At 42.6% G+C, this 27441-nt stretch overlaps 1 protein-coding gene across 5 annotated transcripts; it reads right to left on the bottom strand.

Moving 5' to 3' along the window:
- Window positions 1–228: 228 nt before the first annotated feature.
- Window positions 229–25924, bottom strand: TAGLN3 (transgelin 3). 5 transcript variants are annotated; one of them, XM_034791056.1, is made up of 5 exons: window positions 25617–25924; window positions 11132–11313; window positions 10083–10257; window positions 3616–3718; window positions 229–745 (listed from the first exon to the last, which is right to left on the bottom strand). In XM_034791056.1, exons 2-5 carry the CDS (start codon window positions 11309–11311, stop codon window positions 604–606), a joined length of 600 nt encoding a protein of 199 aa, XP_034646947.1. In that variant the 5' UTR covers window positions 11312–11313; window positions 25617–25924; the 3' UTR covers window positions 229–603. The 5 variants fall into 5 exon arrangements, with proteins under 5 accessions (XP_034646947.1, XP_034646908.1, XP_034646919.1 ...); XM_034791017.1 differs by lacking the exon at window positions 25617–25924 and adding an exon at window positions 11730–11921; XM_034791028.1 differs by lacking the exon at window positions 25617–25924 and adding an exon at window positions 11782–11885.
- Window positions 25925–27441: the final 1517 nt, after the last annotated feature.

Here is a 27441-nt window from a genome sequence, read left to right as displayed (position 1 = left end):
ATGCAGCAGCAGTATTGTGGGGAATGCCATTCTGTGCACGTGCAGTTTCCAGCAAGCACTTATTGCATGTTGCACTGGGAAGAGATAGAGGAGCTGGTCAACTACCCAGCTCTCTCCTGGGGGTTCCTGACACCAATGTGCTACACATGGCAGAGGGGTTCATGTAACCTCACTCCACAGGCAACTTGTATTGGGAGTTGTGGGCTTTAAAGATTCAGTCTAAATGGATTTTTTTAAATGTCTTTATTTTTAGAAGATTAAACAATATTGTCACTGATCTGAAGGATGAGGTTACTTGTTGAGATACAAGATTGAGTTTTGTAAGACACAAATGCCGAAGGTAACAATTTGCAAATAAATAAATACAGAAAACCAGAGTCTTTGCATAGTTCAGAAGTGAACAGTAGGGGGCAGCAGTGCACGGGGTGAATTGGCACGCAAAACACATCCATGTTCTTAGTCAAAAAGTTGCAGCTGAAAGAAAAAAAAATCCTAAAAAGGGCAAACTATTAAAACCCATGTTTTCGGCTGAAAGGGAGCTAGCTATGTGTTTGTAATCAGATCATGCCATCGAATGCGTGTTCTCGACAGACAGACAGCCATTTACATAATCTGCCTCGGCATCCCATAGCCTGTCATGCCGGACTGCGATGCACCTTTGTTGCTACCCATCTGAAGGCCTATGACATTCTGTCCCCGACGAAGCTGCTCTTCCGAAAACCCTCGCCGATTCTGCTGTGCTTTCCTGTCCAGACACAAAAGCAATGTAGGATCAATCCGATTATGCCCACATGATTTTAAAAGGCTTCAGGGCTCTGAAATTGACGCTTCACAAGTGTTCTCTCTGCACTGCAATACTTTATTCTTTATTTCAGCATCCCATGGGCTACACAACACTGGCAGTCTAACTGCTTTTTTGCATTGCATACCGTGATGTACATGCCAGCCAAGGCCATAACAACACTTTGCACCTCTTTTGTGCCATTCATTCTAGACTCCCCAAGTGCGTACAAATATGCTGACTCCCACCACACCCTGGGAGGTAAAATACTTGTATTATGATGGATGACCCAGTCATGAGAAGGTTAAGTTGTGTAAGGCTATGGCATCCAGAAGCAGCTAGCAACAGTGTCCTGGCCACAGGGGATGATCAATGAGCCGGTTTTTGTGACGGAACACACTTTGGTATCCAGCTACAGCTCCAGTGTAAATTGGAAGTCATTCCATGTAAATCAATGGAGCTATTCCTGAGTTATACCCATGTAAGTGACAGCAAAATTTGGCTCCATTACTTCGAATGCAGCAATTATACCTATTTTAGAGATAGGGCAACTGTGACAGAGAAATTAAGTGATTGGCTGAAGTTCACAGAATGAGTTAATGGCAGCTCTAAGGACTAGAACTCAAGAGTCCTGATTCCCCATTCCCACTAGACAAACCCTTGCAGTAATGACAGTCCCTGTCTTTTAGCCTTCCCCTGCCCCCAAAGCGCTTTAGGTGAATGTATTTCAGTATGGAACCCAAAGATGTCTGTCTCTCCCAACAGCGGCCGTTATGACAAAGGCATTAAGGCTTAGGGCTCTGCTGTTAGATCTCAGGTTGTGGGTAATTTAAATGTGCAGTCAGCTTAGATGGGTTCCTCGCTTATGTACCTGGGGGAAAAAAGTTATTAAAAAAAGGGACAGAAAGGGCTTGAAATGATACTAACTGACATACAGCCGTATAGGCCACGGAAGACAGAACAATGTCACAAATTGAGGCTGGCCTTCACAAGCAAAACCATGATCTCACCCAGGCAGGGAACCCACCTGCTTCTATTCACCCTGCAATGTTGCATCATCCTATTTTAATGTATGACCACAACCACAAGCACGCTGTCATATCAAAATCCTCCGCCAGGGGGCTGCAGTGTTTAGAATCAGTTCAGGGCTCTCCAAGGGCTGGATCCTTGAAGGGACTGAGCACCATGACCCGCAATGTTTGTATGTACATGATCAACTGTTTGGCTGGATTTGGCTCACGGTGCTAGGCATATTGCAGGAGGCAGCCTCAATTTCCCATGAGACTCAGAGACTTTAAGGTAGGGTGACCAGACAGCAAGTATGAAAAATCGGGACAGGGGGTCGGGGGTAAATAATATAGGAGCCTATATAAGAAAAAGACCCAAAAATCGGGACTGTCCCTATAAAATCGGGACATCTGGTCACCCTACTTTAAGGTCAGAAGGGACCATTGTGATTATCTAGTCTTACTGACCTCCTGCACATTGCAGGCCACAGAACCTTACAGAAAGGCGGAAAGATATGGGTAAAAATCAACCATGTCCTGTGATTTTTCAGGATGGATGGCCATTGTTGGTTTTCATTTATTTACAATTATAAATGGGCTCATGAGTTCCTGCCATAGACTCTTGGCACCCTCCTATCACTTAGTTAACAATTAACAGAAATCAGACAATGGACTCTCTTCCCACAAAACATTGCTCTTCCAGGAGGGATGCAAGCCTAGCCTAGACCTATTGAAAAAAGCAGCCATATTTTCATTTTCTCTCCATTTCTTTTCCAGAAAGAAAAGCAAGCTAACTATCTACATGCCTTCTAGAGAGGATTTCTCCCCTCCCTGTTTTTATAAATTTTCCCAACACTTAATTCTATCAGAGATTCATTTGCTCCTTATTTTATTTTAATTAAAACCGTGGGAACCAATTCCACCTTTTATTTTGATTCCTCTTTTATTAATCATGTCAGGCAGGTATCTCTGGATAGTTTGTTCATTGGCTACAGAAAGTTGAAATGTGATTATTAATAAAGACAGGCAAAACTGTGAATGAGATAGAAGACATCAAAGAGGATCCAGGCATGTTAATAACAGCTGAGTACAGCTACAGTTTATATTGTTTAGCATTATTCCTACCATCATTTGCACTTCCATGGGCTAGGTGTGCTGCGTTTGGCATTAAGTGGTCAGATGGATAGCAAGATCTAGTGCTGCTTTTCATTCAGGGTGCTTGATTGAAATATGAGGAATATATGAGAGGCTGCTTCTGCTGTCACCAAGGTTTTACTTTCGTTCAGCTCCATTAGGCCTGATTCTCCATTACCTTGCACTTCACTCCAGTGCAAACTGAGTGTAAAAAGCCACCATGCTGACCTGGTAGCATTTTACTCCTATTTTGCACTGACATAAATGACTATACAAAGTGCAAGGCAATAAAGAATCAGGCCCATTGAATTCTAAGGAATTATCAGCACAGGAGAGTGAGAGAAAATCAGACCTTGAATATCTATCCCTTTGTCTACATATGAAAGTTTAAGCAGTTTAACTTAAATGAGTTTTTAAATCTGCAAATCCCTATGTGGACACCCTTATTTCAGGTTAAACCAGGCTTTATTCACTTCAGCTTAATTTAATTAAGAACTAGTCTGAGACCTGGTCTACTCCTAAAACTCAAGAGGACCTAGATGCCTCACTCAGGACTGTGAAAAATTTCCAGGACATATTGGGAAGACTCTTCAGTCCCAGTTAGTATCCTAAATCCATTTGGTGCTTAAAGGCAGACAGTATTACCACCATTCAACAGCACTTAGCTGTGGGAGGTTTTGCTTGGCACTTCACCTGTGAAACCAGGAGGGATCCCCTCTGTAACATCCATCGTCCTTGGTAACAGCCAAGCTGCCTAAAGACATTAGAGTTCTCTGCACGGCAGCCATGTCCTTCCCTAAAAAGCCAGACATTGAAAATCATTTTAAAAATCTGTATATGAAGTAGATGATCTCAGGACAGCAACACTGTTTTCCCACCATCATTTAGCATCTTCACAGAGGTTTCCATCCAACATATTAATTAAACCCTTCAATGCCACTGGTGACCATAATTATCCCTGTTTTACAGATGATGAAACTGAGGCAGAGATGTTGACTGATTTGTTGAAGACCATGAGAGGAGTATAAAGCAAAGATTAGCATTCAGGAGTGCCTGGCTCCCAGTCCCATATTTATTTTGATACAGTAGTTCAGGAGGGAGCATGTAGAGAGCGAGAGCTTTCAGAGTAACAGATAAGAGTTTAAAGCTCTGTGTGCCTTTAAGAGGCAGCTTCCATTATAAAAACCCATCCCTGGTTCAAGGGAGATTGCTCAAGCACAGAAACATTAGCTGGATGCAGGAACTTCTGCTTTAGAGATATCACTTAATACAAAAAGTTGTGAGTAAGAAATCAAGAACCATTCAATAATAGACATATGCCTAGCAGACACAATGGCATTGACAACTGCCTTGTGCTCTATTATTACAATGTTTATTATCATAGCACCAGTTAGCATGTGACACATTAGTACACACTATAGTTCACACCCTTCTGGTGCAGACTAATGCACTGTGTAAAAAAGCCTCAGTTTCCCCAACTGTAAAATGGGGATAATGATGCTTACTCAGCTTTCTGAAGAGCCTGGTGATTTCTGGGCAAGAACCCTCTGCTAAAAGAGCATATTCCAATCCCTTAGGAGCTACTATGCCCTTAATTCTCACCAATTTTTGCCCAAGTACCCATCCACTAATTCTGCAAATCCCTTTAACAGCTCCTTATATTGTGCTATCAAATTCAAGCTCCTTGTCTTCACTTTCATGACTCTGTGTCACCTCATGTCTAGCTACCTTCCTTCATCTTCCTCGCTGTCCTACGCCCAGTGTTATTCTTGACTTAGTTGTCCCCTTTCATCTCTGTTATGTTCCCACTTTCTCCCATGACTCCCCTGAACCTGGAACAGCCTCCCACTCCCTGTCCACCAAGGGCCAGATTTTCAAGAGCGCTCAGGCACCTACTTAGACACCAAATCAAAGGCCAGTTTTTTCAACAGAGCTCAGCATTCCAGCTGCTTGATGTTTTTTCATCAACATATTTTTTAACAAAAAAATGGTTCTTCAACAAACAGTTTTCCCTTTTAGTCAGCATTTTAAAGTTTTGCCCCCGTCCCTCTAAAAAATGAGAAATGCTGTGGAAAACAAAAACAAAAAAAAACCTTTTTTCATTTCATTTAAAACACATCACAGACATCATATAGCAGATTTACCCACATTGAAAAATCTTTCCCCATGTGTCCTCTCTTTTCTCCTCCTCACATCACGTTTTTATTATGATTCCTTCCTACCTTCTTCTCTGCCCCAGTTCTTCCCTACAGCCTCTTTCCTGAATGACAATGTTAGGCCTTGTCTGTCTTTGATTGTAAGCTCTTCAGAATGGGGAATGTATGGTTTAATCTACACCTGAAAATTTATGATGCTAGATACATGATGTTTTGTAATAGATATGATAAAAAAAGATTGCTAAACTATACCTATTTCCAACCAACCACTGCTAAGGAAGCCATTCCAAGGCAGACTGTGTGTCTGGGAAGTCAAGCCTCCTGTTTTACACGTTTATATTCTACATTTCCCTGGCAACATACAGATTAAATTAAGGGATATGATGTACACAAACCTTCAGACACAAAGCACTTGGACTGTTTGTGATGAGTAAGGTTCCTAAACTCAACATAGTTAGCAGCTTCCAACTGTGTTGAAATTTCCCATAATATTGCCCATTTAAGTTGATTTGAATTTTTAAAGTCCTGCAAATCCACAGATATCTGCATTTGCAGATGAGGTTGTATTGTTCACTATTTTTGTGGATTAAGGATTTGATGCCAGAAGCTGGCAGTGAGTGACAGGGGATGGATCACTCAATGGTTGCCTTTTCCGTTCATTCCCTCTGAAGCACCTGGCATTGCCACTGTCGGGAGATAGGATACTGAGATACATGGACCATTGGTCTGACCAAGTATGGCTGTTCTTATGTGGATTCAAATGTTTGTATCCGCACAGGACTCTAACAATAAGATAGGATGCTGGTGCGGGTGCAGACGCAGATATATACAAAAGGTGCAATGCAGATCGCGGGTCGGATACAAGTTAAATATTGCAGATGCAGATCGGATGCGGATTCAAGTTTTTGTATCCGTGCAGGGTTCCAGGAATTTTATTCACAAGGGGCTAATTTTCTCATAAAATAATTGCCAGCCAGTGACTACCTTAACCACAAACTGAAGCAACTTTGCTCCTTGCTTAATATAGGGCAGTCTGAGAGGCTGATATAACATACGCACACAGAGAGCATGGAGTGATGTACCATATGCCGTAGCAGATGCTAAGTATAATGTTGCCCATGTGACACCTCCCCTAGAGCAAGCACCACAGTGGTTGGAGCAGAGGATCCGGGATGGGAAGAAGAGCTGAAACTGAATGAGCTGGATGATGATGGCAATTTTGAAAACAAAAGACCGGTAGCAAAACGTCATGATGAGCCTGCCTGAGCCATCTGTATTCTCCCCTGCATCTAGCATTCCGCTTCAGCAGGCTGCCACCAAAGCTGTGCTTTAACTGGCAGTGGGGAGTGGGAGAAGCGACACTGGAGAAACAGATGGAGTTAGGGATGATTATCACATAATGAAACAAAGCAGCAGCAAAGCCTGGGCTCTGAGCTACCTCCCCGACGAGCGTGTGAAGCCTGATGGAAAACACAGGGGATGCGAGCGAAGACTGTAATTCTGTGTGGAGACTGAACATCGTTGTGGAAAGAGGGCAAATAAAAAAGGATACATATAGTTTAGGAAAGGCTGAGAAGGATGAAAGCAGGAGACCTCACCACAGAGGAATGATGGGCATCTCTTGCCATCTGACAGTCAGACTGGAGCAGCATAGTGAAGGAAGATGTATATTTGGGATGGAAAAACAAGTCAAAATAAGACCTGATCACACCCAAAATGCAAGTCATTCTGCATTCTCAGCCTTCCCTCAAGCCAAACTCAACAACTCAAGACTTTAAGATGCAGAAAAGTTTAGTTAAAGATCTCTCTTAGGCCCCACACCACACTTGAGACTCCAAAACTGGGTCTTACCTGTCTCCCCCCACCTTCTTTTGCCTTTCCTGAATCATGATAAATACCACTGGCAGCATCTTTTCTATGCCCCGGCTGCCTTTTCTTCTCAACCTGAAATGCCCTTGTGCAATGCTCGCTGATATCTATGGGACAGCCTGGTCTAGCAGAAAAGCTGGGTACTACCAGTGCTAGGAGGAGGGCCTCTAATTTGTCCTGAAGAGGAGCTGTTGGAAGGAGTTCATTCTCCTTGAGACAAACCTATCCAGATATCCCTGGGCCTTCACGCCAAGTGTTTCTATGGGACCTGAGGGATCAACCTCAGGGAGAGAGGAACTATTCTGGAGGGGATCACTGAACCTGAGTCCTCAAAAATGTAGATAAAGATCCAAAGCTGCATCTCTGAACTCTTTGAGATTGGCTTATTACTGATTTAAGCTACCCAGAGATATACTAGGGGAATGCACTGAAAGGGAGCACGTAGGTTAATCAGGATGTTTGGGAACATAGTGCAGAAAAGCTTCCTGGCCCAACACATGCAAGTAAGAAACGTACTAGCGGGAAGGCAAGGCTTCACCTTGCTTGAAGCAGCCCTGGGTGAAGGAGCCACAGTGGTGAAGACGGGTGCAGGCTGGTCTACTGTGTTCGAGACAGCCTACCAAGGAGGGAGAGAGGGAGAGTGTGTGTGTGTGTGTGTGTGTGTGTGTGTGTGTGTGTGTGTGTGTGTGTGTGTGTGTGTGTCGGGGGCAGGGGGGTATTTATGGCTCTTGGTTACCAAGACCCTTGCAGCAAAAGCTGTTGAGAAAATGTTAATGGCAAACGGGGCTGTTTATCTGGCCATCCACCTGTGTCTTTAGTTTAGACAACTCAGAGCATAGATCCCTCCCAACAGACAATAGGATTCACACTCCTATTGCAGAGGACAACCTGGGAATCTTTTCTGGTATGTGAGGGGATACAAATAGGAAGTGAATGTTAGACTTCACACACACACACACACACACACACTCATCTCCTCCGTCCGCTGAATTTCAATTTTCTAACTCTTCCCAATCAAGAGCCTCAACAGTGAAACAACAGGGGTGACTGAAGTCCCAACTATGGCGAAGGGGGAGAAATTATGTAGGGACCAAGACTGGGATAACAATGGGCATTTCATTTCAGGCCTGAGATGCACTGCAAGAACTCGGGGGGTGCCACGACAGGAACATGGAGGCTGCAGAAGAGGGTTGAGATGGCTGCAATTGCTGCATGAGGAAAGCTTGCGTTGTACCTGCCCACGCTAGGTTTGGCTTCATCCAACACAGCTAAATCCACCCTGTCATGCATGAAATAAAATAAATAAATAAATAAATAACCAAAAGCTTGGGAGAAAGTAATTAGCGCGAAAGAAAAGCAAAGAGGGGGGAGATTGATTATCTTTCTGAACTATTCCCTACAACTGAAGTCCTTTTCTTAGTAAAAACCAAGATGGTCCAATTTTATGTGCATAGAGTTAACTCACTACTGGACACGAAATGCTGCCAAAACAACATCTGAAGTGGGCTAATACTGAAAACAGATTGAGCAAGAATACACACAATAAACTTCCCTTACTTACTAGACTGTGGAATCTTTTTCCAGGGCAAGAGGAAGGTCATTTACTTCAGTCATTTAAAATGAGTACATCCCCGATGCACAGTTAACCCAGGTGACCGGCACCTGAGTCTGAGAATTTGGCTTAGCCTAGCCCAGGTGTGAGCATTCCCACAGCAAAGCCAGACCTGCATTTCTGTGTCCACTCTCGCCTGTACGTGTTGTGGGGCATATCCCATGGTTTGCTATGCTGAGACGCTCTAGGATTCTTTCCCAGTCAATTGTGTCAATTGCATGAGAACTTATCTGTCGTTTGGGAGTATGGGAGGGTGGAGATTGTGGGAAGGCAGTGGAGGATTATCAGCATGCAAGTGATTTTGTCTGCATCCTCACTGCAAAGTGGGTGGGTTCCAGTCTGAGTGAAAGCAGAGCTCAGGCTCTAACCCACACTACCCCTGGCGGAGCCTCAAAGCACATCCAATCCCGGGATGCACAGGTTTTTGTGTGTGTAGGGGAGAGATTGGGCTAAAACGTGGGTAAGAGCCCAGGTGAACTGTGCAATGAAGATATACCCTAGATTAGACAAAACACCGGAGAACAAACTGTAAGGAACAACCCAGCAGTCGTGTCCTCCATGCAGCCTCTTCCCTTATTCCAGTGAGTGACCGTCTACAACAAATCATTTCCCCCATCCATTGTTTTGTTCCCTTTGTAGCTCCCTTTGGCCCCCTCCCCATAAATCTCAGCTCCTGTCTTCACCGACGCTGAGACCATCTCTACTCTGAGCCCTTGCACTATGCTCTACCATGTGGTGTTAGCGAGGCCCCAGAGCACATGGCAGGAGCACTAGAAAGTGATGGATCACCACATAGGAGGTAAAAAGGCAGAAAAAGAATCTTAGGTTCATGGGAAAATAATATAGACCACTTCTAGTTCCTATGTGGAATGGCATAAATCTTCACAGACCTGAGCTATTGCAAACTCACGGGGGCGTTCTCAGGTTTTAGCTGAATGTTTCCATGGTGATCTTTTTAAAGAGACTTTAATGCTGGTGAAAAATGTTGGGCTGACAACTCTGGAAACCTAACCCTGCAATATGTCAACTGGGATTTTTGTTTTTATCTAGTCATGATTAATATAAAAGACTTCACACAGACTGAAAGTCCATGTATATATTTCCCTGTTTGGCGTAGTGATTTTTGTGACAGCTAAAATTTAAGCCTCACTTTTAATTTGAAATAGTCAATAAAGGCTTGTCATAGGAAAATAGAGTTTTTCAGATTTGTTATTAGGGGCTGTTTGCTTGTAAATAAGCGGCATGGGGGAACATTTGTTTTATTACGTTTATGCTTGTCACAGTGATGGCTTTTGGGTAACACATTAACTTGAAAAGATTCCATTATGTCCTTAGGGTAATATGAATCCCTCGGAGGAGATAGTGCACCACCAGAAGAGAATGGTAATGAGGTAAAGCAAACAGAAGCAAAAGATAATTACATTAGAGATTTTTTCCTTAGACAAAAATGCACCGTTAGTGGAGATCAAAGCAGAGCAGAATGAAGACTGTGAGCTCATTTTCAATATCATTATTATTTTTACCTTCCCATAAATCCACTGTCTGGAAAATATCTGTTGTTCTTACTCCATAGATTTCAGCAGCTTTTAAGAATTGAGAAATTTGTTCCATCTGCTTGAAAGCCATTTTTGATTCAGAGATCTTTGGAATGGGTTCTTTTCCCTTTGGATGTAAACTGTTTATTAACTTGCACAACAGCTAAGAGATAAAAATAGAAACAGAAGTTTAAAAAAATCAATTAGTTCCAGATCACTAAAGCAGAAGGTAATTTCTGTGCATTGGATTATGCTGTGTGAAGCGCGACATGGGTAGAATCTCTCAGATAAATCATTTCTTAAAAAAAAAAAAAAAAAAAGATAGAAAACCACCACTGGTATCAATCTGAATGTATTAAAGTGCCATTAAAGGTTTTCTTAAATGACACCGATAACCTGATCAAATATGCACTGATCTACTGCAAGAAATAAAACAATCATTTACTAGAGGTTATGTAACAATTGACAGTAGTGGGAGAAAAAGGGAAAACAAAGCACTATCAATTGAAATATTGTTAAAGCACTACTGGCAAAGATTCAATAATTAGCCAGTAGCCAAGTCTTACTGCCCAGTGCAAACAGCAGCATTTGCGTGTTTATTTATTAAACCAATTGAATATAACATAATAGCTCTAGAATTATTCCCAAGGAGAAAACACTAGGACATAATCAAATGCACCAAAGTCTGAGTGTATTACACGCTCAAATAGCAACACTTTTATTTTCTTAGCAGAAAAATACAAACCTGATTGTAAAAGCAAGTCTCTTGTTACTCTATGAGAAATTATAGTGAAGAAATGAGTCAAACCTAACATACATATCCCAATACACTGGCAGAAAAATTATTCTGAAATACCAAAAATGTCCTGATCAGAAGGAAACCAGTAATAGTTCAGTCAATACTGGTATATACTCTAAAATAATCCATGACCTCAAGCCAGTGCAGATGAAAATACAGTTAGGGTATAGATGTTAATAGATTAAGATTCATTGTACACATATAAATAATGCTTATATGAAATTAGAGCAACACTTACTGTTCCATCCATTAGCCATTTCTGAAAATTTTGCCTTCCAGGAGGTGGATGCTCTATCTTTTCACCACTCTGTATGATAATCCAGTCCACTAGCTTGTTCTCTAATTCCACGTCATATTTCTGTTCAATCTTTTCCTGCACTTCTCGGCTTAAACCATAGCTCGGTCCTCTGTTAGCCATCTCTGGAACAAAAATACCAATTGTTTATTTATAGGATTCTGATAACACGGATTTAAGTATATACACCAGCCCAATCTATATGTCAATGCAGATCGACTACCAAAAATCAAAACCAAAGCAGGCATTGGCTTTAATTGTTTTGAAAGGGCAAAAATTAAAAAAAAAAATCATTTTTCCACAGCCAAACAGCAAAAATCAAATGACAGTTTAAATTAAAATAGATTGCCAGTGAGATTTCTGCTATAGCAACAAAGAGATTCTAATAGAGGTTCAGATCAGTGTCATCACTGCCAGCAAATCCAGAAGTACTTTAAATTTGCCTACATAATACTTGCTAATAACAAGAAGACTATACATGGGAACTCAAGAGATCCTTTGAGAGATGCAATTGGGGTGTGAGGTTTAGAAATCCAGAGACCATCGAGTGGAAAAGCACTGAGAAATTTAAGAGATGAAGACTGCTGCGATACCCTGCTGCTGCTGCTGCATCCTGATTTGAAGAACAGTGTATTGATTTGATTTTCCTCACATATGAGGAGGGTCAAAGCAGGGGCGTTGCTAAGAGCCATTAAAAGGCCTGCCTACTCAGCATAGCCAAGGAGGTATCTAATCTGCAGTCTGCTTAAGTGCCAACTTCCCCTGCTCTGTTTTGTTCACTTTCCTGATCCAGGTCTACTTTGCTTAGGTTTGTCCACTGAACCCAGCATCAGAATAACTGAGCTCCCTATAGTTAAAAATACTTATAGGAGGTATCATTTCATTATCCAAATGTAATAGGAACCAATAGATATTGGAAAATGTGGAGAGTATTTTTCTCCCTGCTCTGCATCCAGTGTGCTATCATCATTGGAGGGTGAAAGAATAAAACCAAAACACAGTCTGGAAAGTAAAGTACTAACAAGGGTATAATTAGGGGTGATAAATAAAATTAAACAAAAGAGAGATTGATTAGGCAGACTAAAGCAAGTCTTCCTAACAGCAAGATGTATTAGGCTGTCAAATAGTCTTCCAAGGAAAAAGCTAGAAGCCCCATCACTTGCGACATTAAAAACATGACTGGACTAAAAATGAGCAATTGTGCTGTAGAGAACAAGGATCATCTCCTCAGCTTGTGTGAGTCAGCATGGCTCTGTTGAGCTCTAAGAGATCTATGCCAATTTACACTAGCTGAGGACCTGACCCTAACACGGCAGTGGCAGGCCGGGAGCACTAGATAACCCAAGATGGGGTATTTTTTGGTTTAACTGGTATGGTTTATGGGTTTATAAACCAAAATTCTTTTGATCCTTTCTCTAGTCGCACCAAATTTCATCATGCATCTTTTTGTCCTTGCTCTGAATCCATCCTGCTATAATATGGGCCCTTTTAGACACATGAACTCTGAATGCAAGTGGTTTGTAAAGCCCCGATGTGGATTCAGCATCAACTGTATATTATTTCTTTGTACAGCTCCTTGTATATCTAGCACATGACTCTCTCCTCTTCCATTTCCTTCAGATTCTGAAGCTCTGAGCTCTCAGATTTATATTGCTCAAGACACCCCGGGGCTTAACCAGATGCAGTAGATGAAAAATTTAATAGATGACCTCATTCATTCTTCTCCACAAGCATTTCATTTAGTGCTTTCTGTTTTGTGCACTGGTAAATTTAAAACCCATGAAATATATTCTTACATAATTCAGCTGTTCCAGAGAATGCATTACATGACAAGGCTATTATTCAGGTCCTTTCCGTTTCGTGCTGTCTCAGGTGCACAGAAGCGATTAGCTACACAAACCAAGAACAAAGACCTCAAACCAAGCTTTGAGAAGGTGGGAAAAAGAAACTGCAGCAGTAGCACAGCAAAAGGAAGAGTAGCATGTGAATGTGCTTGCCTTTACATAAAAGCAATGGTTATGGGCCGTATCATTCACTGTTTAGCCTACTCCTGCGTAAGGGACAGGAAACGCAGGGCTTGTACTTACAGAACTTGCTTGGAATCCTTCCATTAAAAGATGTGCATATATCACTGGGCTCTCTGTAGCAGTAGCAGGAGGCTCAATAAGTACCTACTATCAGTGGGCTCCACAGAAGCTGTGTGCCAATGCACCAATGCCAAGCTGGCCACAGCTCCTTTTGGCTTCGAGGCAGCACAACGCTCACAGGCTGCGCAGCAATGTATTCCCTCCCACCCGCAATCCTGCCCCCAAGCCTGCTCTCAAAGGGGTGTTCCACACTGTGGAAGAAGAGGAGCTCGCCAGAGCATTCATGTTGATTGTTAATAAGTCTTGGGACAAAGGGGAAGTTTCAAAGGACGGGAAGAAAGCAAATATTGTGGCGATAATTAAAAAGGGTACATGGGACAAGTAATTATAGTCCTGTCAACCAGCCAGTGAGCTCAGGCGAAATAATGGCTAAGCGGAAACTTGCTTAATAAAGAATTAAAGAAGGATAATATCGCTGATATTAATCAACACGGATTTATGGGACAAACACATTTTGTCAAAATAATCAGATTTTTTTTAAACGAGATTACAAGTTTGGTTGATAAAGGTAATAGTGTTGATGTAATAGACTTTTGTAAGGCATTTGACTCGGTATCGCACAACATTTTGATTAAGAAACTAGAATGATACAAAATCAACACAACGCATATTGCGGATTAAAAAGTGGCTAACTGATAGGTCTCAAAATGTAACTTTAAGCAGGGAATCATCATCAAGCACATGTTTATAGTGTGGAGTTTCTTGTTTCTATGACCTGGAAGAAGAAAGAAATCACTATGATAAAGTTCTCCAATCTTCATATTGTCTATGAACAGTAAAGAGCATGGGTCTCTCACACAAAGTGATTTAGATTGTTTGGTAAAATGGGATTTTATTACAACCAAGTGTAAAGTGTAGTTTGGAAGCAGAAGCTGAAAAGGGCTTGGGAGGGTCCCGATGGATAATCAGCTCAACATGAGCTCCCAGTGTGACACTGTGGCCAAAAGGGCCATTGTGATCCTTGGGTGCATAGACAGGGGAATCTCAAGTAGAAAGAGGGGTATGTTACTTCTGTATTTGGCACCGGTTCAACTGTGCTGGAATACTGTGTCCAGTGCTGGTGTCTGGAATTCAAGAAGGATGTTGATAAATTGGAGACAATTCAGAGAAGAGCCAGAAGAATGAATAAAGGATTAAAAAGCAGGCCTTATAGTGATAGGCCTCCATCTATTTAGCTTAAAAAAAGAAGGTTAAGGGGTGATTTGAACAGTGTGCAAGCACCTGCATGAGGAACACAAATCTGATCATAGAGGGCTCGTAAATCTAGCAGACAATGGTATAACAAGATCCAATGGTTGGAAGTTGATGCTAGACAAAGTCAGACTAGATATAAGGCACAATTTTATTTTAAATAGTGAGGGTAATTAACCATTGGAACAATTTACTAGGGGTTGTGGTAGATTCTCTATCACTGGCCATCTTTAAATCAACATTGGATGTCTTTTCTAAAAGACATGCTCTAGTTCATCCACAGTTATTGGACCTGAAGCAGGAATCAATTCAGGGAAGTTTCAGAGCCTGTGTAGTGCAGGCAGTCAGACTAGCTGATCAGAATGGTCCCTTCTGGCCTTAATCTATGAAAATGGATAAATGAATGCTGACAAAAATCAGCATTAATTTAACCATTGACTTTGGGTAGGTCTGGGGTGGCTGGACGGTAGCCAATCTCCGCAAAGGAGGAGGATGCTAAGGGCAGAGTAGTAACCTTTCATCACTGCCATCACATACAGTTCTAACCCCTGCTCAGATTCATCACTTTCATGCCTCCCTTAACCTACAGAAAGAATTATCCAAATCTAAATTTTTCAAAATGTGGAAAATATCAGAAATGGCTAATTTAAGTCACATTGTGTAAGCTCATCACATGTGGAATTTGTCTAGCAGTTAGAATGAAACTGAATCTTGCTTCTGGGGTCCAGTTCCCAGCTCGGCCACGGCGGACTGTAGGCCCCAGCACAAGTCATAAAAAAAATAAATCTTTCCACAAATTCTTTTCCCCAGCTGTAAAATGGGTACAATACTTATCTGCTGAGCCTCATAAAGGTTGTTGCAAGACTGTGTTATTCTTATACCAATTGAATAAAAACCAGCAGGATCTTATTAAGAGGGATAAGGCAAAGATGCCACATTTATTGTAAATATAATGATAAAGCAAAAGATAAAAGTAAACAACGTTGTTTAACTACTTATTCCTATCACTACTTATTCCTTACACACACACACACACACACACATATATATATATTCATTCACACAATCATTCATTCAAGTTCTGTATAGGTGTTATAGTTACCAGCCTAGAAGTTGCTCATGCCAAGTTACTGGCCAGGTATCTTGGTCATGAGGATGAAGCCAAGTCCGTGTCAGGTGCACCTGATGCTCCTGGAGGTTGGCAGCAGAACCAGAGACTCAAAGTCCTCAGTCTTTAGAGTCCATTCTTATAGGAATTAATTCCTATGTTAGTCTATGGGAACTGTTTCATCCTGCTGTTGCTGACTCAATCAGCAGATGGCACATTCCTGGTGGCTCCACACTGTCCAGTTTGTGTTTCTCATCCTTCCAGGTGATGGGGTGGATCCCAATTTACCCTCCAGGGATTGTCTGGTGGTCCACTTGACACATTCTTCGGCCGATGGATACTCCCTTTCTAGGCTGGCACCTCCCTAACGATTCATGTACATCAAACATTCATCAACATACATTCCATATCTTAACCATATTTTAATTTACTGTCTCCACCACGTTCGGAGTGTGTGCTAATTTATTTGAGACTCCCGACCCTTTAATCACAGAGGGTGGGGGTCTGTTCCTAGGAGCCGTTGGTGTTATAATGAAGTGAAGTCACTTAACGGCTTAAGGCTCACAGCAGGGGTGTTAACGATGGCCTGGTCTACACTATGAGTTTAAATCAAATTTATCAGCATTAAATCGAATTAGCCCTGCACACGTCCACACAACGAAGCCATTTATTTCGAAATAAAGGGCTCTTAAAATCGATTTCTGTACTCCTCCCCGACAAGGGGAGTAGCACCAAAATTGATATTGCCATTTCGAATTAGGGTTAGTGTGGCCGCAATTCGACGGTATTGACCTCCGGGAGCTATCCCACAGTGCACCATTGTGACCACTCTGGACAGCAATCTGAACTCGGATGCACTGGCCAAGTAGACAGGAAAAGCCCCACAAACTTTTGAATTTTATTTCCTGTTTGCCCAGCGTGGAGAGCACAGGTAACCATGCAGTCCGATAATCGAAAAAGAGCACCAGCATGGACCGTACAGGAGGTACTGGATCTGATCGCTATATAGGGAGAGGATTCAGTGCTAGCAGAACTACGTTTCAAAAGATGAAATGCCAAAACTTTTGAAAAAATCTCCAAGGGCATGATGGAGAGAGGCCACAATAGGGATTCAGATCAATGCTGCGTGAAAGTCAAGGAGCTCAGACAAGCCTATCAGAAAACAAAGGAGGCAAACGGTCACTCCGGGTCAGAGCCGCGGACATGCCGCTTCTACGCTGAGCTGCATGCAATTCTAGGGAGGGCTGCCACCACTACCCCACCTCTGACCGTGGATTCCGAGGCGGGGGTAATCTCAGCCACACCTGAGGATTCTGCAGATGGGGAAGAGGAGGAGGAGGAGGAGGAGGATGACGACGAGCTTGCAGAGAGCATACAGCACTCCATTCTCCCCAACAGCCAGGATCTTTTTCTCTGCCTGAGTGAAGTACCCTCCCAAGCCTCCCAAGGCAGTATCCAAGACCATGACCCCATGGAAGGGACCTCAGGTGAGTTTACCTTTTAAAATATAAAACATGGTTTAAAAGCAAGCGTTTTTTAATGATTAGTTTGCCCTGAGGGCTTGAGATGCATTTGCAGCCAGTATAGCTACTGGAAAAGTCTGTTAATGTGTCTGGGGATGGAGCAGAAATCCTTCAGGGACATTTCCATGAAGCTCTCCTGGAGGTACTCCAAAAGCCTTTCTACAAGGTTTCTGGGCAGTGCAGCCTTATTCCGTCCTCCATGGTAGGACACTTGACCACGCCATGCTAGTAGCAAGTAATCTGGTATCATTGCATGACAAAGCCTGGCAGCGTATGGTCCCGGTGTTTGCTGGCATTCAAGCAACATCCGTTCTTTATCTTGTTGTGTAATCCTCAGGAGAGTGATATCGCTCATGGTAACCTGGTTGAAATATGGGAATTTAATTGAGGGGACAGAGGTGGCCCTTCCTACTGGGCTGTTTGCCTGTGGCTGAAAAGAAATCCTTCCCTGTAGTAAGCCAAGCATGAGGGAGGGGGGGTTGGCACTGAGCTTTTCACGTGTGGCTAGCAGGGATCTTCCCTGATACCAGCCACGCGATGGGGGGAGGGATAAAGCGATCATCCCAGAGAATTGGATGGCAGGGAAGGGGGGTTAGTTTGTTTTCTGCTGCTGCAGGTTAAAAGGAAAACCGCAGCACTCAACGAGCTTTGCTTGGTATGTGGAAAGGAGGGCGCAGAAGCCAAAGGACAATTGCTTACCATGGCCGCATGCAAGCCGAATTCTGTTGCCCGTACCTGCATCTGTGATCTCTAACAGCAAAGCCACAGGTACTCAATATTAAGATGCAAAATGCGACCTTGCACAGAAATCACATGTGCTATGTAATGTGAACAGTGTTGTTCACCATGAAAGAGTATAAGCATTGTTCTGTAAAATGTATCTTTTTAAATACTTCTCTGCCTTTTTTCCCTCCCTCCCTCCCCCAGCTGCAAATTTTTCAAGCCTCCCTCCTCCGTCCCGAGGCTATCTCAGTTAAGGCGTCGGAAAAAGAGGACGCGAGCCAAGATGTTCGCAGAAATCATGGAATCCACCCGCAATGAAACAGCTTATCTGAATGAGTGGAAGGACACGGTATCAAAGTACAGGAAAGATGCCAGTGAACGTGAGGACAGGAGGAACCAACGTGAGAACAGAAGGGACCAATGTGAGGAGAGGAGAGACGCTTGAGATGAGAGGTGGCGGCAGGAAGATCAGAGGAGGCAGGATGCAAACCTGGGGCTGCTGTGTGAGCAAACAGACATGCTCCGGCATCTGGTGGAGCTTCAGGAACAGCAGCTGGATCACAGACTGCCACTGCAGCCCCTGTATAACCACCCTCCCCCATCACCATGTTCCATAGCCTCCTCACCCAGACGTGTAAGAATGCAGGGAGGGGGAGGCTCCATGCACCCTCCCATTCCACCCCAGTGGACAGCCCAAGCAAAAGGCTGTCATTATTTTAACCTTTTTTTAGTGGCCTTTTCCTTCCCTCTGATCCTCCTCCCAAACCCCACCCGGGCTACCTTGTCAGTTCTCTCCCTCTTTTTATAATCAATTAATAAAGAATACATGATTTTTAAATGATAGTGACTTTATTTCCTTTGAAAGCAAGCTGTGATCGAAGGGGGAGGGTGGGTTGCTTACAGAGAATGAGTCAATAAAGGGGTTTTCATCAAGGAGAAACAAACAGAACTTTCACACGGTAGCCTGGCCAGTCATGAAACTGGTTTTCAAAGCTTCTCTGATGCGCTGCGCTTCCTGGTGTGCTCTTCTAATCACTCTGATGTCTGGCTGCACGTAATCAGCAGCCAGGCGATTTGCCTCAGCCTCCCACCCCGCCATAAAGGTCTCCCCCTTACTTTCACAGAGATTGTGGAGCACACAGCAAGCAGCAATAACAATGGGGATATTAGTTTGGCTGAGGTCTGAGCGAGTCAGTAACGTGTGCCAGCGACCTTTTAAACATCCAAATACACATTCTACCACCATTCTGCACTTGCTCAGCCTGTAGTTGAACAGTTCCTGACTACTGTCCAGGCTGCTTGTGTATGGCTTCATGAGTCATGGCTGGGTCCCCAAGGATATCTATAGGCATTTCAACATCCCCAATGGTTATTTTCTGGTCTGGGAAGTAAGTCTCTTCCTGCAGCCATTTAAACAGAGTAGCGTTCCTGAAGACGCGAGCGCCATGAACCCTTCCCGGCCAACCCATGTTGATGTTGGTGAAACGTCCCTTGTGATCCACAAGTGCTTGCAGCACCATTGAAAAGTACCCCTTGCGGTTTATGTACTGGTACCCTGGTGCTCCGGTGCCAAGATAGGGATATGGGTTCCATCTATCGCCCCACCACAGTTAGGGAATCCCATTGCAGCAAAGCCATCCACTATGACCTGTACATTTCCTAGAGTCACTACCTTTTGTAGCAGCAGCTCAATGATTGTTTTGGCTACTTGCATGACAGCACCCCCCACAGTAGATTTGCCCACTCCAAATTGATTCCTGACTGACCGGTAGCTGTCTGGCGTTGCAAGCTTCCCACAGGGCTATTGCCACTCACTTCTCAACTGTAAGGGCTACTCTCATCTTGGTATTCTGGCGCTTCAGGGTAGGGGAAAGCAAGTCACAAAGTTCCATGAAAGTGCCCTTACGCGTGCGAAAGTTTCACAGCCACTGGGAATTGTCCCACACCTGCAACATTATGCGGTCCCACCAGTCTGTGCTTGTTTCCCGAGCCCAGAATCGGCGTTCCACAGATAGAACCTGCCCCATCAACAACATGATCTCCAAAGCGCCGGGGCCTGCGGTTTGAGAGAATTCTGTGTCCATGTCCATGTCCTCATCACTCTCATTGCCGCACTGCCATTGCCGCCTCCTCCTTGCCTCGTTTTTCTGGTCCTGGTTCAGCCTAAACTGCACGATAATGTGCGAGGTGTTTACAATGTTTATGGCTGCTGTCTTGAGCTGAGCGAGCTCCATGCTTGCCATGGTATGGCATCTGCAGTGTTCACCCAGGAAAAAAAGGTGCGAAACTGTTGTCTGCCATTGCCTTCATGGAGGGAGGGGTGAGGCTGTACCCAGAACCACCTGCGACAATGGTTTTTGCCCCATCAGGCACTGGGATCTCAACCCAGAATTCCAATGGGCGGGGGAGACTGCGGGAACTATGGGATAGCTATGGGATAACTACCCACAGTGCAACGCTCCAGAAATCGATGCTAGCCCGGTACATGGACGCTCACCGCCAAATTAATGTGCTTAGTATGGCCGCATACATTCGACTTTATACAATCTGTTTCCAAAATTCGAATTCTGTAAATTCGGATTAATCCCGTAGTGTAGACATACCCATAGTGTTCCCTTCAAGAACAAAGTCAATTAACTTGTTTGTAAGTTTTACATAGTAATAAAGTATCTTTCACAGGACAGATACAATCAATAGTTTCTACAGACATTAGCTTACAAATTTTAACAGAAGACCCAAGAGATTTTTGTACTTGGTGAAACTGTTGGATTTTAAAGTGTGGGGGACAAATTATGGGGGTGGGGTCACTGTCACTTGGGGGAATCACTGTTAGTACCTTCTTTAATATCCCCACATAATTGGATGAAGAGCATGCAAATTATCTGTTGAAAGGCATTCTAGAAATGCACAGGTGATGCAGTATCAAGGTTTGTCATCATGACTATGAGATGGACAGATTAGTCATGAGCTATGAAGCCACAAGTAAGATATCCAGCATATTGGTTTTAGTCACACTCTTGCTTTGTTCTACAGCATATTAACATGTGTTCTGACTAGATCACAGAGATTACAAGAAAATCATTCTAAGTTTGTTTAAAAAAAGTTATTAGGAATATTTTTCCATTTTAGCTATAAGCAACTGCTTTATTTATCCTCAGTTAGCTTGTACAGACCTCTGAAGGGGAGGGGGAAAAACATTAAAGATAAATGTTTAAAAAGCACTTCTAAATATGAACTCTATTTTTTCTGTATTCCACAGATTAAAGTCCAATATCTAGGCATATTCAAGAGTGAAAAGAAAGAGCTGTGCATCTAAGAGAAGATGTCCCCTGTACACTGGTATAAAGTGCTAATGCGCTCCTCCTTAGTCCTAAGGGTAGCGCGATAGTGGAGTTTAAACTTCTCACTTGTCCAGGACTAAACACTTCCCATCTTTGGCTTTAGAGATGAATGATTTGAGGGTGAGAGCAGGAAGAAGGGGAATTCCATATTTGTGGGGAAGGAAAGGTTGCATTGGCAAGGTGATTTACAAAACAGCTATTTGAGACTGCCTGTAGGTCTTCAGGTTTACATGAGGTTCCTGGTCAATGGATTAGCAAACCATTCCCAGGTACATAATAAACATCGTTTATCACCATCATGGCTGTGTTATATTCATAGGATTTATAAGGAGACCATTAGGATCATCTAGTCCAGGGGTAGACACCCTATGGCACATGTGCCAAAGGTGGCACGTGAGCTGATTTTCAGTAGCACTCACACTGTCCAGGTCCTGACCACTGGTCCGGGGGGGCTCTGCATTTTAATTTAGTTTTAAATGAAGCTTCTTAAACATTTTAAAAACCTTATTTACTTTACATACAACAATAGTTTCGTTATATATTATAGACATAGAAATAGACCTTCTGAAAACGTTAAAATGTATTACTGGCACACAAACCTTAAATTACAGTGAATAAATGAAGACTCGGCACACCACTTCTGAAAGGTTGCCAACCCTGGACAGTCTGATCTCAGCCCAGGAATTATACAGCTCAGCAATTTCACCCAGTAATTCCAGCATCAAGCCAGTAACTTCAGGTTAAACTAGAGCATCTCTTTTTCGAAGACATCCAAGTCTTGATTTAATTTCTTCAAGTAGAGGAGAATCCCCCTCTTCCCTAGTTACGTTGTTCCAATGGCTAATTACCCTCACTGTTAAAATCTCTAGCTTTTAGGCTGAGGTTATCTAGCTTCTAGTTATTGGATATTGTTATGCCTTTGCCTGTTTCATTAAAGAGCCTTTTACTATCAGAAGTCTTTTCCCCAGGCAGGGGATAGCCCATGATCAAGTCAACTCAACTTTATCTTAGATAAACTAATTACACTGAGCTTCTTCACAGTGAGAAACTAAGGCTGATTTTCCAGACCTCAAATCATTCTTGTAGCTCTTTTCTGATCCCTTTATGCTTTATCAACAGCCTTTTTGAAGTGTTGACACCAGAACTGGACATAATATTCGAGTAACCATTTCACACGCAGTATATTGTGTTCAGTGGTCTAACATATCTGATTACAGAAAATGACTGGACAGTTCTGATTTTGCTGGCTGAGATGTCATTTTGAGTTGTTTTTAAAGAGAAGTGTTTTTATAATGAATATGTCATGCATTTTAATCAATCCTCTGGCAGTATGCAAATGTATTCAACAAAGACAGAAAGGAAGAAATTGATTGGCTGATTTGTGACATTACAGTTTAGCTAGGGAAGATACCATATTCCCCATGAGTGGAGCACAGAGTATGAGACAAGAGAATGGCAGAGCAGCACTTACGTACCAATCCTGGGCCGGGCCCCCCAGCTGGTTGTATTAGTTTAAAAATATACACAGCCAATGGAGAGCTCATGAACAAACAAGTCGCTTCACCTGCCTATGATGTGACTCACGTGTCACATTGCTATTAGACAACTCACACACTCCATTTTGGAAGGTTAACCTAAAATTTAACGCTGGACAGAAGGAACAATGGACAAAGTTTTGTCTGAATCTTAAAATGTTTCTATTTCAGTTGGAAACCACATAGCACTTTGTGCTTTCAACTCAAAATGAGTGGAAATTTTGGCTGTTACAGCTTAATTTTCAGTCTAACCCCAATACTGATGGGATGCTAGCTAAAAGCTCAAACAATAGCTGTCAAAGGTAAATCTAGACAGTCTAGTACAGGGTGAAAATATGCCTATTCTATAATTTAAAGCATTAAACTATCTAGATTCTCTGTCCAAAGCTTTAACTGAAGTGCCCAGACACTTAGGCCTAGTCCACTCTATGGATTATAATTATTTTGTCTAAGGGGCACTAAATTATTCATAGCATGCACTGGTCCCTAATCCTATCATCCTTTCAGCATGCGATATCAGAAAAGCGTGAGGGCTTGCAGTCACTACTGCCCTCACAACTATAAAAATGAATTATCACACAGATTACCACCTATTTCCTTCTTTAGTGCATATTTAGCTAAGTTATAATAATAACTGTTCATTACTACTGCTTTCCTTTAACTGTTAGGTGTGCCTGTTTGCATGGCCCATTCCACCTGCAGTGTATGATCAACAATAGCAGGCTATTAGCTTAGAAAAACACATACAGTCCTTCATGGAGGGTATACACTCCACTGCTCTCCACACTGAATGATAGGTGGGGTCGTGGGGATGACAGATAATAAAAATTTTTAGGGACCAGTCCTCAGTGACCAGGCTGTGGGCACTCAGGCCGAGAAGTTAGAGCCGACATCAAAAGCCAGGAATCAGAAGCCCAGGCTCAGAACTGCACTGAGAGACCAGACACCAGAGCCAAGGACCAGAGCTGAAGTCAGAGGTCAGGAACTTGGGGCCATGGGACAGAACCAAACAGGAGCAGGGCTAGGGTAGATGCAGGAGCTATCACAGCCGTGCACAAATGCTTTGTGCAGCCACTGAACTTCTGCGGCTGCTGGGGCTTAAAAGCCGCTCTGCTGACCCTTCCAAACTCTCAGGTGGTATAGCCAATCAGGCAGCCTACTACAAGCTAGCTGTGGTTGAAGGTTGCCCAGAGACTGGGTCTGCCACAGGCCCTGGTTCCTGACACCAATGCAGTCACCTTGAACACCATCATCTCTCTATACACTTTCAGACACAGCTTCCCTATTGTGTATAACAGCAAGACTAGAGGGATCCCAACAGCTTAGCAGCTGCAGAGGCATAGCTGAATAGAAGTTTTCCTCTGAAAGAGAGTCTGCATTTTTATTTGGTGTTAGAGGACTGTGATGCTATAAATCTCAGGTCCTGAACAATGACTATCTTGGGTTAAGGGACAGTATTCTAACTACAATTAACAAAAATGATAGGCAGGAGGCAGGTTCAGTAAGGTCTGGCCCACTGAGCCAATAATGAAGAGATAAACAACAGGCTAAATTGAAAGCCTATAAAACAGGATGACGTTTATTTACTTTTAGCACAGGGCAAAAAGGGGATGTTGGATGTAATATAAAACCAAAAGTAATGGTGGGGGAAGAACAATCAGACAAACATGGCATAAATACAAATAAATGTGGATAGAACTGCATGAATGAAACCGAGTACACACAAAACAGAAGCATTCTCTCAATGGCTGAATACGTTAAATACACAAAGGAATTAAGTTTATTAAAGGTCAGAGTCCAGATCTTTGTTCATCATTAAAAAAGCTTCATCCTTCACTGGGTGGATTATAGTCACCCCAGGTAAATTTACACCTATTTTTTTTCCCCCTTACCAGAATTGTTTCTTGTTTTTGATGCATGCATACCAGTTTCTTTGAGGGTTGCTCCTAAGTGTTAGACAGGCAGCACTGCCCCCCTTTTGGAAAGCAGCACTAAAAATGATTTTGTAGATTAAATTTGGATCGATTCATGAACTTTACAAACTGATCTGCAACAAAACGTTAAGTCAAGAATGAGTCTATCCACCTACTGCACTGGTCAGCTAGATAGCTATTAATTTTTTTTTATAAAATCTATTAACTACGGATATTTATAGAGGTTATAATTTATTCTTCAGTGATTCTCTGCTTGCCCTATTTTTAAAGCTGAAAACAATTTCAAAATCATGAATCTTGGAATGACCCTTTAGCTGCGTATTGAACACAACTGGATACTGTCTAAATAATGTCATGGCAGGGATGAGCACATCTATAATGCTTGTCTTCACTACTGGGGTAACTCGACCTAAGTTATGCTACTCCAACTACGTGAATAATGTAGTTGGAGACTATATGGCTTAGGTCAACTTACCCCAGGGTCTTCACTGAGTCGACTTCCCTTACTCTTCTTGGGGAGCTGGAGTACCGGGGTTGACTGGAGAGCACTCTGCCATTGATTTAGAGGGTCTTCACTAGACCCATTAAATCGATACCCGCATCGATTGCAGCGGTGTCAATCTCCCCAGTAGTGAAGACAAGCCCTTATTAGCGTCTACAACATACACATTATAGTTTAATCAAAATCAGCAAGATTCCCCAGCTGAGTTTCTCTGTCAATGTCCAGAGCTCCTTTGTGTTGCTGGGACACCATTCTTAGTTCAGATAAATCTGCAGTGAAGTCAATTATCAAAGAGCCCAGTAAACCTAATAAAAACTGCCAGAAGCTGAGGACATTTGAAAAAGCAGCACTTTAAACCTGGTGACCAAAATGGTAACATTTAAGATGATCAACATTGATTTTGAAGGAGACTAAGGGTAATCACCTGTATCAATCGGTCTTCAGCTGTCATTAAGACTGCGCCCATCACAACACGTCCGCCATTCTTCTCGCATTCTTGCCTTTCTTCTCCATGTTCATCCGAAACATTTAACAATTGTCATCTTCCCATCTTCTTGGAGGCCAACCAGGTGGTCTTTTCTGTTCTCGTGGGTACCACTCAGTAATGATTGCAGTCTACCTATTGTCCGTGAACTGTGCTACGTGGCCCGCCCATCGTATCTTATTATATCTGCTTTCCATGACAATATCTTTCACATTGCTGCTTTCTCTAATCATTTCATTTGGGATATGATCCAGAAGGGAAATTCCCAACATAGCTCGTTCCATTGCCCTTTCAGCTACTGACAGCCGCTGTTCTTCTCTCTTCGTCAGTGCCCACATTTCACTGCCATACAGCATGGTTGGCAGCACTGTTGAATTGAAGGTATTTGTACTTGTGGTCTTGTCGATTTTTCTTTTGAGGATGTCCTTGATGGAGTTAAACGCACACCATCCTGCCCAAATCTTTTGCGAGAGTTCTCTGTTCATGTCTTGGCGCATATTAACTTCTTGGCCCAAATATACGTACTATTCCACTTCTTCAATTTCTTCTCCTGTTACCGTTATTTGGGCTTTTCATAAGATGTCTGATCACATGTATTTTGTTTTGCAACGGTTCATTTTCAGACCGATCTGTTTTTCTTGTTGAGTCTTTGTAGCATGCTCTGCAGTTGCTTGGTGCTTTCAGCAATTAGTATGATATCTTCCGTGAATCTGAGATGAGATAATCGTTCTCCATTTATATTAACACCACTCCTCTAATTGTTTCGGTGAAATCGTATCTCCTTGCTTTACGCCTTTCTTGATTGGGATGTGGAGGGGAGTTTCGAGGAGAGTAATGTCTGTTGTACATCCAGTATTCGCTTCCTTCAACGAATGGATGTACTGTGTATTAATGCCCTGCTCTGTGTCTTTAATATTGTGTTGAACTTGACGCTATCGAAAGCCTTTTCATAGTCGACAAAAGCAATACACAGCTTTTGTATTCCCTCGCTCTTTCTAGGATAAGGATAAATATATGGTCAATCGTGCTGAAATTTCTTCGAAACCCTGCCTGCTGTCTCGGCTGTTGTTCATCCTGACTCTGCAAGAGTCAGTTCGTTATCACCTTTGTAAAGAGTTTAAAGATATGAGAGAGCAGGCATGTAGAGCGATAGTTCTTACGATAAGAAGGGTAATGAAATTCTTAAAATTTCCTTTGGAAAGCAATTGATTCTACTCAGACAACTAAGTAATTGTAACTATTTTCGCCAGAAATATAGGGAATAAATTTGATCTAAATCCTTTGCATGTCCTAGCTACATAAAATTGGTTGTAGTCTAAACATTTGTTACTGGAGTTTTAAAACATTTCACCTGCAAATAGTAAATTCAAATCCAGCCCAGAGTAATGGTACCTAAATGTAGATATTCTGATGACTGCAAAGTGAATTTTTTGGTTTCAGTCTATTTCCTATTGAACAAGCATACACATTACAAAAACCCACTACCCAAAACAACAGTAAGTTGTAACATTGCTCGCTGGAGGAGGAAGGCCAAGGATTGAGTGGGAAACAGGATGACCCCTCATTTCACTTTGGATATCAGATGTGTGACAAAATGTGAAACCCTGAACATTTTTGAATAGGCCACAAAGCCGATTTGAAACTTTAAGTGATCCCTTGATCATCAATAATACTTAGACTAAGGAAACTTTGAATGCTTCATATAACATCATGTGAGATAGGAAGCAGAGATATGTGGATTACTGTATGAAAAATGAGATTAACA

This window comes from Trachemys scripta, chromosome 1 (assembly GCF_013100865.1).
Source record: "Trachemys scripta elegans isolate TJP31775 chromosome 1, CAS_Tse_1.0, whole genome shotgun sequence".
In the NCBI taxonomy this organism is placed as follows: Eukaryota; Metazoa; Chordata; order Testudines; family Emydidae; genus Trachemys; species Trachemys scripta.
This window is presented reverse-complemented; position numbering and strand designations above follow the sequence as displayed.

Coding starts and splice junctions, on each gene's coding strand:
- TAGLN3 (XM_034791017.1), bottom strand. CDS start 11,880: ATGGCTCTTAGCAACGCCCCTGCTTTGACCCTCCTCATATGTGAGGAA. Junction 10,258..11,131: donor AATGGCTAATGGATGGAACA/GTAAGTGTTGCT, acceptor TTTATCTCTTAG/CTGTTGTGCAAGTTAATAAA. Junction 746..3,615: donor GATCCCTCCTGGTTTCACAG/GTGAAGTGCCAA, acceptor GTGTCTGGACAG/GAAAGCACAGCAGAATCGGC.